A 13,862-nucleotide genomic window follows, 5' to 3' on the forward strand; every position below is an offset into this window, starting at 1 on the left:
TAATCAAAATTTTATAGAAAATCATAATATGACTCAACAAAAGCCTTATGTACACAGAACCTGAAATCTATTGAATCTCACAAAAGAAAATAATTAATTCTGCATTAAAGTTAATATTGAATGATTATTTTCACATAAAGGTTTGACTTACAAACTATTCTTCAAGATGATAAAATTCTAATACCCTGATTACACTTTAGGTAATTCATGAGCTTGAACCTTGGATGGAATTTGTTTTCGTAAAGCCTGGATTTATTTCAGAAACAGTATCCCTCATGCCATGGCATGCTATTGTATAAGAAACAGTTTTTAAAATAGAAATCATATATCATGGAATTAAAAAAACAGAACGAAAAATCCCAAATATTTGCAATCGAGATGCTGTTCTATCCTTCTGAATATTCCAAGTTCACCAGTGACAATAACTCCAGGGGGTCCAGTCATTGCAATGATCCAGCATGCCAACTCACTCTCTTTTAAATTGCAAAAAACAGTTCAGTGAGAAACAAGGGAAGAAGAATCATTAATGTATTTGTATTTTTCACAGGAGTGAGCAAGGGCAAAATCGAGGAGCTGAAATCCAAAGATATCAGAATTGAAATGGCATTCTTTCAAGCGAAGCATGTATAAATTTCTGTACCAGTCAATGATTCTTATGAATTATTTATAGTGAGCTGTTGTTTACTTTGCCAAGAACTGAACACTTCATTGTGCCCTTGGTTTCATAACGCATTTCTTTAAATTATTAAAATGTCTCAGAAAAAAACCACCTTTCTGCGGTACTTTCTGAAATATTTTATTACTCCAGAAAATCTACTCTGAAGATGTTGCATGCCTATAGCACTCAACAGTCCCTCAACAATTTTTGAAATAATAAAAGATAATCTCTTAGGGATAGTGATTTTCACCACTATGTTGATTACATGATGGAGTGTTCTCAGAAGATGATTCAATTTTTAATTTGTTTCTTTGAAAATGCAATGACCACACGTGTTGTAAAATAATGTATTTAAAAAATGATACCTCATACAAACAATGATCATTGTGATTAATGCTCCAGTATACTGTATAACATGTTCACATTAAATGTGTGTGATTTAACATGAAAGCAAACAGTCATTTAACATAAAGTCATATAACATAAAGGTAGTGGTGATTGTATCTTGTCTCTGATTTCACACATTTGAATGTCCTTGTGTCTTTTGTGTTTGTGCAGTGTGACTTTCACATCAGTAATAAATATATTACTCATGCATGCATGAGACAACACACTTACTTAATTTTTTTGCAAAATGAATGAATGAATCCCATTTTTCCTAGTTAAAACAAGGCTTAAAATTGCACTTACTGAAACTTGGCCATTAACAATGACCTCTTCTGAGAATCGAACTTTGACAGGATTGGACTTCAACCTGGCCTTTTTGGCAGCACTGATAAATGCTGACTTAGGGGACTGGAAAAAGAGGAACGAGAAAAGAAAGAGATCATTTGACTGGTACTTAACTCTCAACCTTTTGTATAGTATAGCTAATAAAAAATACTTGACTCATTCTTGCCATATACCTTAATGCTTTTCAGTGTGCTATTTTGTGCAGAAGGGATGTAAAAACAATCCATGTTGTCTTCTTCAAAATATGAGATATAAATAAATACAAATATAAAACCTGATGTGGCCCATCATATCTGTTATCATATCTGGACGAACAAATATGTTGGAAGTCAGTGTGTATTTTCCACAAATTCAATTTCAAAGATGAAAAAATAATGCCTGTGGAAAACACAGGAGTTTTGTTGAGGGAAGATACCTTTTGGTATATTTTGTTTTGTAGCATCCAGATGGCTAGAAATGTCGCCCTCATTTCCATACATGCAAAGAGAGAAAAAAACTTTTCTAAGAGAGAAAAATGGGAAAAGTAACCCTTTATGGGAGCTTAAGGTACCAACTCAGCTCTTAAAAAGCTTGTCTCTCAAATTGGGATCCTGGCCTCACCCACTTTTGTAATGTGGTTCTGGGCATGTTACGCCAATGAAAATTGGGAATCATGGGTTAATGTAAAACTGTTACATGTCTTTTTGCAATAATAATTCCTGGCTTATAGCTTAAAAAATACATAGATGTGTGTGTGCTCAGAGTCACACAATTTCTTTATAGTTATTCTGCACTGCAATTAAAGTTAACAAAATTATTATGTAGATAATTCTTTAAACATAGAAATATGTTAAAAATATAAAGGACTGCACCTAATGTTTTAGTAGAATAAACAGTTTGTAGTAGTACAGATAGTTCTCAACTTACAACAGTTCATTTAATGACTGTTCAAAGTTACAACAACACCAAAAAAAGTGACTTATGATCATTTTTCACACTTTGCAGCATCGCGTGGTCATGTGTTCAAAATTCGGAAGTATGGCTGCTGACTCTTATTTATGACAGTTGCAGTGTGCTGCAGCCATGCGACCTTACAAGCAAGGTCAATGGGAGAGTCAGATTCACTTAACAACTGTGTTACTAGCTTAGCAACTGCAATGATTCACTTAACAATTGTGGCAAGAAAGGTCATAAAATGGGGCAAGCCTTACTTAAATGTTTCACTTAGCAACAGAAATGTTGCTCAATTATGGTCATAAGTCGAGGACTATCTGTATTTGCTAGCATACTTTTAAAAACATAGTTGACACAGACTCGCAAGGCAGAGTTATCTCCATGGCTGGAGATCTTTGGTGCCTCTATGTAGACACAAGATTTACAATTATTGGTTATATTTAACGCTAACCTCACAAACACGTAATGTTTTCTTTAATGTTCAATTGTTCATATGTTCAAATTAAATAATATCAGTCATAAAAGCCAAATGGATTGGTGAAAACAATTTTCTCAATTACTTTAATTTTAATTAATATGTTTAATTTCTTCATATCTGCAATGTGATATAAGAGTAACCATAAATTTATAAACTAACTGTAATTTCTTAGAATAATATAGTCTGGCTAAAATCCTTTGCTATTAATGAACTAAGCAGAAAGCATTTATTTCTGCAATATATTTATCAAGAAAACTAGAGTATTTATACATTGCATAAGAGATGGTGTATAATAAAACAGCATAATGATTTGTTTTTTATGAGCAAAAATAAAACAAAAGCATGCTAGAAAAAAATACTTCTGCACTGATCTATAATGTCTTTCCATAACATGGAGGCAAACTGTCAATACAATATGAAAAGAAGTACTGTATTTTTCGGGCCATAAGATCAGTGGTGGGATTCAAATTATTTTACTACCGGTTCTGTGGGCATGGCCTGGTGGCTGTGGCAGGGGCAGGATACTGTAATATCTCCAGTGAGAGGCGGGATTTGCTGGTTCTCAAAATTTCCGCTACCAGTTCTTCAGAACTGGTCAGAACCTGCTGAATCCCACCTCTGCATAAGATGCTCCAGACTATAAGACACACCTAGCTTTTGGGGAAGTCAGCTGTTCCAGGCTGCGGGGATCGCTGCTGCCCATTGCCACCTCCATGCGCCTCATTTTTGGTCTCTGTGTGTCCCATTTTCGGCCTGTTCCAGGTGGCAGGGATCACTGCCGTCACCTATCCCTGCCCCCTGGAACAGCCCAAAAACCGGACATGCGGAAGCTGAAATGGGGTGCGCAGAAGTGGCGATAGGTGGCAGAGGCAATGAACAGCACCGGCGCCGATGGGTGGTGGTGATCCCTGCAGCCTGGAACAGCTGATTGGTGGTATTCTGGGATGCAGATCCAACTGACAATCAGCTGCCCATGCTAAATCAGGCTGTACTGAAGCTGACCAGGCTGTCTGCTGTTTGCTGCAAGGAGGCAAATTGCTGGGAGGCAGAGGCTGAAGGGTGGGAGCTGGTGGGTGGGCAGGGTTTTGGCAACATTTGCTCTATAAGACGCACAGACATTTCCACTCATTTTTGGGGGGGCGGGTGTTGCATCTTATAGTCCGAAAAATATGGTATATAGCTGATTAAACCACTGTGAGGAACTTTTACTTTTATGCATAAACTTATAAACTTCATACTACCAAAACATTAATCTACCATAGGTTTGCTTCATCATGACCAATATACATAAAACCAATATACAGAAGAATTGATTTGTCTTCTACTTCCTTTTATCTTCTTTTATTTCTTACCTTGGGGACAAAAACCCTTGAAGTTCCTTCTATGTCATATTTGAAGAAATTTGTGTGTGTGTGTTTTTTAAACCCTTATATAAAAACAAAACAGAATGTTTACCCTCTCCTAGCTGTACCACAAAAACCACAAACTGAAAAGTAGAAGCTCTATAGCAGGGGTGTCAAAGTCACATCATCATAGCGGTGTCATGTGATGTATCGGGACTTTTTCCCCTTTACCCTGATCTATAGATTTTCCAACTTAACTTGGACAAGTAAGCACTTCATCACTGAGATGAGCAAATCAAATGCTGGTAGAGTCTATTATTTGCTCCCATATATGGCAACAGCAATAGCATAGATGACAAGCAACTCTACCACTATTTCATCCATTCACAAAGCTGACAGACTCTGCGATCCATCACATTAATGCTAAACACTGTTTCTTTATTTGACATTGTAGTCATCTCGGTAGGATAGGGATTACATGTGCGTGTGTTTTGTGTATGTGTGTATAAATTTAATAAGGTCTATATTAAACAATATTGCCAATACTACTGTTTCATCCCTTTGAAAGACCTTCATAGTTATCCAGAATTACATTTTACCAGGTCAATAATTCAAATTTATCCCTGAATCTAAATACATAGCACAATAGAGAAATTATCTGATTGGCAATATGCTTAAACTTTTAAAAAAGGCCATTGTAGTTGTAACCTATTTACAAAACAATTGTTTGTAATAATCAAAAAATTCCCACAAAAGTGAAGCTTTAAACTGCTTCAAATGATTAAGCTCCTAACACATTTTCTTATTAGTATAGATGGCATTCAAATTAACCTATGAATGATTTATTGGATACATCAGAACCACAAAAGAGGAATATTTGGCTTTGCTTATAGTGAAAATGAATGAAGCAAAACTAAACTAACAGACAGTAAATGAATTATATTCAATGTACATCTAGTATACTTTAATGCTGTTTACGTATCTAGTTTTAACAAAGCGTAAACTCAAGCTTTATATAATATCCCATGCTATCAAAGCTGTATAGCTTTATTCCTATCCCATATTCCTTATGTATTTGCTTTATAGAACAAATTGGGATTATATTTTAATTAATATTATATCTTAAATAATAAAGATGATGCAGTCTTCAGTTCAGAAAAGAGCAACCCCAAATAATTCTCAGATCTAAAATATTGTTATATTGGTGACAATAGCTTTTCCCTCCCACCATTAACTTTACCAATAGTCTCTTGTATTCTTTTTCTCTCTACTACAATTCTGATACTGTTGGCTGAGCAGGTGGGTTTTGAGGGATGTGGTTGGCACACTTGTGTTGTGGCCCACCAGATTCAGACAATGAGGAGATTGGGGAGGAACTTGGGCCAGTTCTGGAGCCAGTTGGGGAAGGCTCTGATGGATGGTCTGCATCAGACATAGAGATAGAGCCAGGACCATCTGACATTTTCCAGCCACCGGAGAGGCAGCTGCCTTTGGAGGCTGATATGAGTGAGGAGGAAGAACAGCTGGGGTCTGTTTCAGATGCATGTATGCACAGAGCTGTTAGGAGAGGAGGACAAGGAGTCGACTCGGGAAGCAAAGTACACGTGGATGCTGAATGGCCCCTCCCTGGCTGGGGAATAAATAAAAGGAAAGGGGAGTGGTTGCTGTAGGAGACAACAGTTTGTATTTCTGAAAATTTTGCTCATTGTATTTCGTGCCACAGAGACTGCTTGCCAGAACTTAATTTGCAGCCTTTTGGCTGGGAGCTCACAGCTGGGATAAGGACTGTTACTGCAGTTAACTCTTTGAAAGACTATTGCCTGGACTTTTCAGTGGGTGAATGCAATTAATTCACAAAAGGTAAATAAAGAGGGGTTTTTCTTGACAAGGAGTCTGTTTCTTGCTTCTGCTAAGGCTGGGTCAGAACAACTTGTGCATCTACTTTAACTAGCACTCCTAAAGGCTACATGATTGTTGCTCTTTTATGTGTGATTACTGAGCTAATCAACTTGGATATTTGAATGTATATATAAATGCAGATATGCATATAAATATGTATGTATATAAATCTCTCTCTCTATATGTACACTCTATATATACATCCCATTAAACCACTCAGCAAATATTGTGGTACACCAAAGTTACTTGGGAATGTTCTCTCCCTTATCTAAACTGATGTGTGCCCATATAATTCCAATGTATTGGGTGTTATTTTTTGTTAATTGACTGGATACCTTATCTAATACTTTCACTGTGTGATTCAGCATATTTTGAGGTTGGTTTATTTTTTTGTTCCATTCTTAAGAGAAGTGCCATACTTCCCATCTACTTCCCCGCCTGTACAAAAATAAAAATGGCAGGCATAACATGGAGTCCCACTATATTACTAAATATCTCCCAATCCTTACTGGTCCTGGTAGATCATGTGTATTATTCAATTCAGTAATAAATACAAAGATTACAAAGAAATCTGGAACAGTATCACACTTGGCATATTCCACCAAAGGAGTCATTGGATTGGACAAACAGATAGGACTCACTAAACTTTTGTTTTAGCCAGACTATCAGGAACTAAAACAGAGATTATCAGTTTTGTTATTTAATGTTTTAACTCAGTGTGTTTCACAGTTTTTAAAATGATTTTATTGGGAGCTGCCCAGAGTTGTCTGAAAGGATAAAGGCTATGGAAATATTTTAAATAAATAAAATAAACAAATAAACTATCTAAAATTGGTTTAGATCACAAAAGAATTCCAATAAGGTTCAAGAGAAGAACAATGTCAAGGTAAACTCAGGTCTGGATCCAATTAGCAATTATTTCATAACACTTTGAACAAATTCATCTTTTTATGCTAAAAGTCTTACCTATTTATGATTACTTGAAAAGATTTAGGAAAGGACAGATCAGAATGAAATAATTAAATTACTTTTCCTTGCAGGCACTAATCTGATTTTTTTTTAAAAAAAAACCTGCATGTTAATCTATAGATGCTGAAAAATGTGAGGATTTTATTGTTGCTTTTACCATGTTTTGCAAATGGCTTGTACTGAAGAAAAGCTCAGTAGAGTAATTTGGATTTTTAAACACCTTACACCTTACACTACCACACAGAGCTGATTCCACTAATCTATGAAGCACTGAGTAATGAATGATGTTAATATAATAAATACCTATTGGCAACTTATGACAACTCAGTTTGATACTTAGTTTGTAACACAGTGATTTAAAATTAAAATTAAAATAAGATTTAAAATCTTAGCTTTTAAAATCAAATAACAGGTCAATTTGAGTAATGTGTCAGCATTCTAGCTCTCTGAAATAAATACACAATGAATGCCGTGATAAAAAATACTATCCAACCTCAGGGAGCAAGCTTTAGGCCAAGAACAAAATTTACAACATTCCATTCTGACTAAATTTAGCAATATAAACAGGTCATCAAAGTACCCAGTTGTTGTTCGTTAATAATAAGTGGGAAATAAAGCTTCTGATATGAAAATAATACTAATTTAATTCCAATGCCTATTAATTTTAATCTTCAAATGGATCTCTATTTTAATTATTAACTGAATTATTTTGCTACAACAGAAAGTAAAGGAACAAGTCACAAACAAGCCACAAACAGATCTATACTTTCGCAGTAATTCAATGCATATATGATTTATTTCCTCCTGCTGGCCTTAGTTACCTGAGAAAAATAAGTATAGAAGAATGTTTCATTTTAAATAGTGTGATAATGGTAGACTAGAAAGATATGATATTACTCATTCAGGAAAATTTTACATATCAGGTCTGTGGTCCAAGTTTCTTTTGATATTTTCCTTGTAGCATTAAAATTACACTTTTTTCAGAGTGTTCTTAAATTTCCATAAGGAAAAATATATGCTCAGCACTTAAATACAGTAAATCTACAGAGTCCAAAACAAATCCAGCATTTTATTTCATGATCAGAAATGGCACAGCACCTAAGGATGTCACTGTATTACAACTTGGGTAGATCTAATGTTCTGAAAATCGAAAATGATACATATCCAGACATTTAGCTTTCTGCAATTCTCTCACAAGCCTCCATTCCATGGTTTTTATGAAGGGCAGAGATATTTAAACTTATTTTATATAAATAGTGGAATAAAAATCTTCTAAATTGTGGACCACTGGCCTGCAGATAAACAGTCCCCACCACTAATTGCTGTGTCATTTTTGCTTTACAGTATTTCTTATTAAATATTTAGCTAGGATTTTAGTCTCCTGGAGCTAGCTCAGAAGGAATAATACCCTATTGCTCTAAAAAATCCCTTACGGATTAAAATCAACCAAAAAATGTAATAAAGGTGTTTCTCTATCATAATATATATTATTTAAACAATACAGCCAAAAGACAAACAGTGGTAGATGCAAGAATTTTGTACTGACTCATCAGTACCTACATTACAATAACATGGTTTAACCATATTATTGTAATGTAAGTACTGATGAGTCAGTACAAAATGCTTGCATCTACCTCTGTTTGTCTTTTGGCTGTATTGTTTAAATTATTAAAAGGGGCTAATTGTTTTAAGTACATATTATATTAGAATTATAATAATTGAAACAAAAAGGGAAAAGACTGGTTTATAACTTTGACAATTAAAAAACCCCTGAACAATATTCAGCCTCTTCATCTTTAAGAACAAAGTTCATGCATGTTGGAAAATATCCATCTTTTCAATTACTAATGTACTGTTCCACTTTTGTCTAGAATAGTATGTTGTCATTTGATTTATCTTAGAAAATACAACTCATATTTCACTTGTGCTTTTGATTATGCAGATAAGGAAAAGCAAGAATAAGAAGAGAAAAGCAATAAATGTTGCTTGGAAACTTATTTTTTAAAAAATAGTGCTACTTACAGGATAAGGCTGAATAACAGTAAGGAGGATTGATTCTTTGCAGCTCCTGTAAATAAAAGAGATGAGAATGCCTATTTGTATTTCATGTTCTTGAGATAACATCACTTTATTTGTAGATGAGAAAATTGCTATTTCACAATGGCATGTTTATTGCAGCACAAGAGTTTAGAAAACATACATTTCATTGATTTCCCCCTTTAAAACAGGGTGCTAATTTGCTAGTCAGAATAAGAGTAATGCTGATCGAGTAAATATTGAATTCATCCTTAATTGTCTTCAGTGAATTTACTTAAGGCAAATGCATAAAGTAGAGTTGAGACATCCCACATATTACATGAAATACCATTAGCTAGGGGCCACTCATGTGGATCCCAGAGGCTTTATCTTGCAAGGTTACTTTGGATCAGTTTGAGCCTATGGTTCCTAAGGAATTAGACAGTGCTAGCTGTATCACTTGTAAATTAATTCTTTGCCTGTAAGGATCTGACAGACAGCAGAGTACAAATAATTGTTAATGGGGATGAGGCTTCCATTGACTTTAATGAAGTGAGAGTATGCTTAATTATCAAAAAGCCTCCCTCATTCTGGCTATTCTGAATAATTTTCAGAATTCAGATCTGGCTATGAATGGAAACTGTGTTTGTCACTCTAGCAGATGACCTTGGTGAAACCTGGATATGAAGTTTTCATTTCACCAAGGTCATCTACACAAGAGTGACTCTTCCTGGTACTGCTGAATATTTCAGCTGCATTCAGTACCATTATCAGGCAAGGATTAGGAATGGCGGCATTGTGCTTCAGTAGTTCTCCTCATTCTTGAATGGAGTAGTCATTGCTTGCAGTCAGTGGTAATGGTCAGAAGTCAAGGTTTGGATTTGGTCCTGGGTCTCATCTACATAAAACTTGTGGGAAATAATAAATATGGAGATGATATCCAGTTATAAATGACCATTCTGATCAGACAGGAGATGTAGCTTAGGTCCTGTCCTGGTGCTTGGTAGCTATTAGGAGAGTGCAAATTTAGACCAAATTGCACAAGATGAAGTGGCTATGGATTTGGAAGCCAACTATTTTCATAATGGGACTGGCTGCCAATTAGCTTCCAAGTGCAATTCAGGGTGCTTGTTGCATTGAGAGAGAGATATGGATTAGCCCCAGCTCAAGGAAGAATCTGCCCATCTGGGAAATCACAAAGATTTATGTAGAATTCTGCCACTGAAGGAATGTCATTTTCGGGGACCTTGCTTTTGATCAATCAGTGATAGTCCCTTTCCTCTGAAAAAGCTCCCTGGGGTATATGGGTGCCCCCCTGTTATTTTTATGAAAAGCCTTGTAAACCTAGCTGTTCCAGAAAGCCTTTGGTGAGAGGACAGAAGGGAAGGTAATGTGATAATATGGGAGCAGTTATACGCAAACGTCTTCTAACTGTAGTTGACTTTTTTAATCCTACTACTGAAAACACAGTTTTGTAAGCAACTTTAAATCTTCTGAATGGAACAATCTGAGCAAATCAGTAACCAATCTACAGAGAAGAAAAGAATGAATAAAGATAAAATGTCTGTATTTTAGGCTTTATCATGTATAATTTCATACGCTTGCTGCACATTCCATAGCCCATACATTAAAATGGATGAATACATGGTAATACCTTGGTTCAGAATTAAAAATATAATGATCAGTGCTAAAAATAATAGAATATTCTACTGAACTAAGTCCAAATGATCAGAGTTGTAATGTACAGCTTATATATTTGCCACATAACTTTTTCAAAGCCGGTATTTGTTTTATTACACTTACGGGATGTTTTTGTTTTATAAATTGGGGAAAGGTTAGTTGCCACTTGACTGTGATGAACTTTATTTTCGGTTGGCACCTCTAATTTCCAATGCAATTAATTGTCTACTTCTGAGAGTTATTGCCTGGCTGAGTGAAAAGCAATTAATTTGCATACTGTGTTGTTCTGTTGCAAAAACATATCACCATGCCTGCATCAGACAGAATGAATGTGAAATTTGAAACAATTATTAATGAATAATCAGACTGAAGCAAGTGAGAATTAATGATACTTCCACATTTGCAACTTATCAGCTTTAAAACTCCATTTATTTCTGCATTCCTTCCTTCTTTTAAACAAGTCTGCAAAAATTAATAGGATGCAAAGAACAATTGTAATAACAGTTCTACAGAATAGAGCTGCTGGTCTACATTTCCACCCAAGAAATGTACCAGAATAGTATATGTTTCTATTATTACTTTCTAGTTATAGGGAAAAGAAAATCAGGATATATACTTGATATACCACAGATGTAAAAATTCAAATCAGCAAGTTTGTAGCTAATCACCCCTAGGAATTGAATTTCAAATGGTAGCCAAACTTCACAAAGCAAGCCAACATCCATCATCATATACAAGAAGGGGTTGAAGTTTTTTTTTAAAAGTTTCACAGGAAAAATTAGTTACAATGAAAACTTTCTATAGTTTAAAGTAGTGATGAAAAATATTTCTATCACCAATTTATACAGAGACAGGCCCTTAAATAGAGGACATTTTCAGCCTTTGACTGAATCCTAATAAGGATTTGCAGCTTCATACTGCTCCTGAATAGACATGTCTTATCTAACCAGACAATTTTTGTTCTCTTCACATGATTTATGGATGTAGCATTTCTCTGATTCAAGGCTTGAATCACAAAGGATTCAAGGACCAGTGGTCTGGATGCCAGCATATTAATGTTGCTAGGACTAAAAAAAATGTGTCTGATCTTATTTCTTCTTGACCTTCTCAGCTGAGGATTGTTCTTTAGCTAGAGGCATGATATCATTATAGTGAAAGTTTACTGAAAGTATATCAAAACAATCAAAAATTACCTTAGCAATGTAAGCAACAAAACATGGATTGGTGGATTTCCGATCTGAGCTTCTTCGGCGACGGACTGAAATCTGCAGTCATGGGCAGTTTTGATCCATGCTCGCCGCTGGAGCGCCCCGAGCCGGCTGGTTTTGGGGCTAAGCCACCCCGTAGAGGTGGTGAAGAGGGGGGAGATCACCAGCAGGGTCGAGGAGAGCTGCATCTCTCCTCCCCAGCTGGCCATTATTCCCTTTCCCGAAGGCGGTTGCAGCGGTGGTCAGAAATGGCCACCTCAAAGAAGAACTCGACCAGAAAAGAATGTGCAGGAGGAAGATAAGAAGAGAAAGTTTTGGCTGACTGGGTCGAACAGAAAAAGCAACAACATAAGGCACCCTGGAATTTGAACTATAAAGAATAACATTGCTCCCAAAGAAGATTTTGAAGCGGCGAATGAGAGAGGGAAGGGAAAGGATTTGGTGTTTTTTTTCTTTCCTTCCCATATTAAGAGATTTAAGTAAGAAACTGACAAAAATCCACTTTGACATTAACAGGCATTTAAGCTGAAAATATAATGTCAAAGGAATAATAAAGACTTCTTGATTTTCAAAAACCTTTACCAGAAGGAGAGAAAAGGAAAAAACAAAAGGGTGGGATCTGGAAAAATGGAGGAGACCACCTGGAAGTAAAAGGAATTAACAGTGAAACTTTAACAAGATTCCTAAAAGATACATTCCAATTGAAACTTTGTAACAAAATAGAACCTCAGAAAGAGAAAGTGGAAAAAAGAAGCAAGAAGAAACAGCTTTGGATTATTTGGATTACTTGGTGATTTTTGGTTATTGGATCTAAAGGACTAAAATCAATCGGGTGGTTGTTTAAAAGTTTTTTAAATGGTATCACTCTTGGAAGAACTGAAAATGGAACTTAAAAACAGAAAGAAGATGCATGCACAAGAAGGAAGAGGATTTTTTGGCTCTGTATTTCAATTTTCAGAAATGGAGATCCTGAGCTATGAGAAACAACAAGAAATGCCTGTAGAACAAGAAGGGCGGGACAAAGAAGAAGCCATCTTCAATGACCAAGTGATTCTGTGTGGGGAAAGAAAAGGAAAGGGGAGAAAGAGAGTGGAAAATTTAAGATCTGAAAAAACAACAACAACAAAAAAAGAATAGCTTGAAAAGTAATTACAACATTAGGAAGAAACAGAAGAGAGGATTACAGAAGAGAGAATTAGAATTAGAGAGACAAGGGGACAAAAAGGGGAGGGAGAAGAAGAGGGGGGAAAGGGAAAGAAAAACAAGTTATAAAGGACAGAAACAGGACATAGAGAAACAGGGAAAATGTACAAGGATTAAAGGTATAAGCCTATTTAGAAGACACAGAGATAATGGGTGAAAATGTAATTGAAAGAGGGATTCTGCAAGGGTACATAAGATAGTATTGTTATATTAGAAATAGAAATGAACTTAGAAAATATGAAACAAGTGTGATTAAAATGATAGATAAAATATTCATTGTAAGGTAATGGAATGTTTGTTAATAAATAAGTGAAATAAAGAGAATGAGAGAATGAAATTAGGAAAGGATGGGAACATTTTAATTATTATAAAAATTTAAGTGAAGAGGAATTTGAAAGAAATACGGAAAAATTACGCAAATATTATAAGTGTTCCTAAGGAAGTAAGATACCCCATTGAAAAGAAATGTTAAAGATGTTAAAGATTATAACTAACATTAATGATAGAGCTGAATTGGAATAGAATAAGTATTTTATTCATTATTGTTATATATATACTTTCTCTTTAAGAACCTAGTGTGTATTTTAAGAATGTACCAAGCAGAATTCGACTGGAAGTTATGTGTTATATTGAATGTTATAATTGTAAAGGCATAAATTGAAGTTTAAATAAGAGTTGAATGGACAAAAATTAAAAGATACAAAGGTGTTATACTCCAATCAATAACTACATGGGAAAATATT

The 13,862-nt window shown here is 35.1% G+C and overlaps 1 protein-coding gene across 6 annotated transcripts in view; it reads right to left on the minus strand.

The window, feature by feature from the left end:
* Positions 1–13,862, minus strand: part of FRMPD4 (FERM and PDZ domain containing 4) — a 196,949-nt gene that overhangs the window by 24,018 nt on the left and 159,069 nt on the right. For all 6 annotated transcript variants that reach the window (XM_087967030.1, XM_087967031.1, XM_087967028.1 and 3 more), the window contains 2 exons: positions 9,035–9,080; positions 1,349–1,453 (listed from right to left, as the gene is read on the minus strand). In XM_087967030.1, coding sequence (XP_087823156.1) covers positions 1,349–1,453; positions 9,035–9,080 — 151 coding nt within the window. The remainder of the gene's footprint in view (positions 1–1,348; positions 1,454–9,034; positions 9,081–13,862) is intronic.

The sequence above is a fragment of the Notechis scutatus genome, chromosome 5, assembly GCF_049901735.1.
Source record: "Notechis scutatus isolate UNSWTSFEM ecotype Mainland chromosome 5, rNotScu1.2, whole genome shotgun sequence".
NCBI lineage: Eukaryota > Metazoa > Chordata > Lepidosauria > Squamata > Elapidae > Notechis > Notechis scutatus.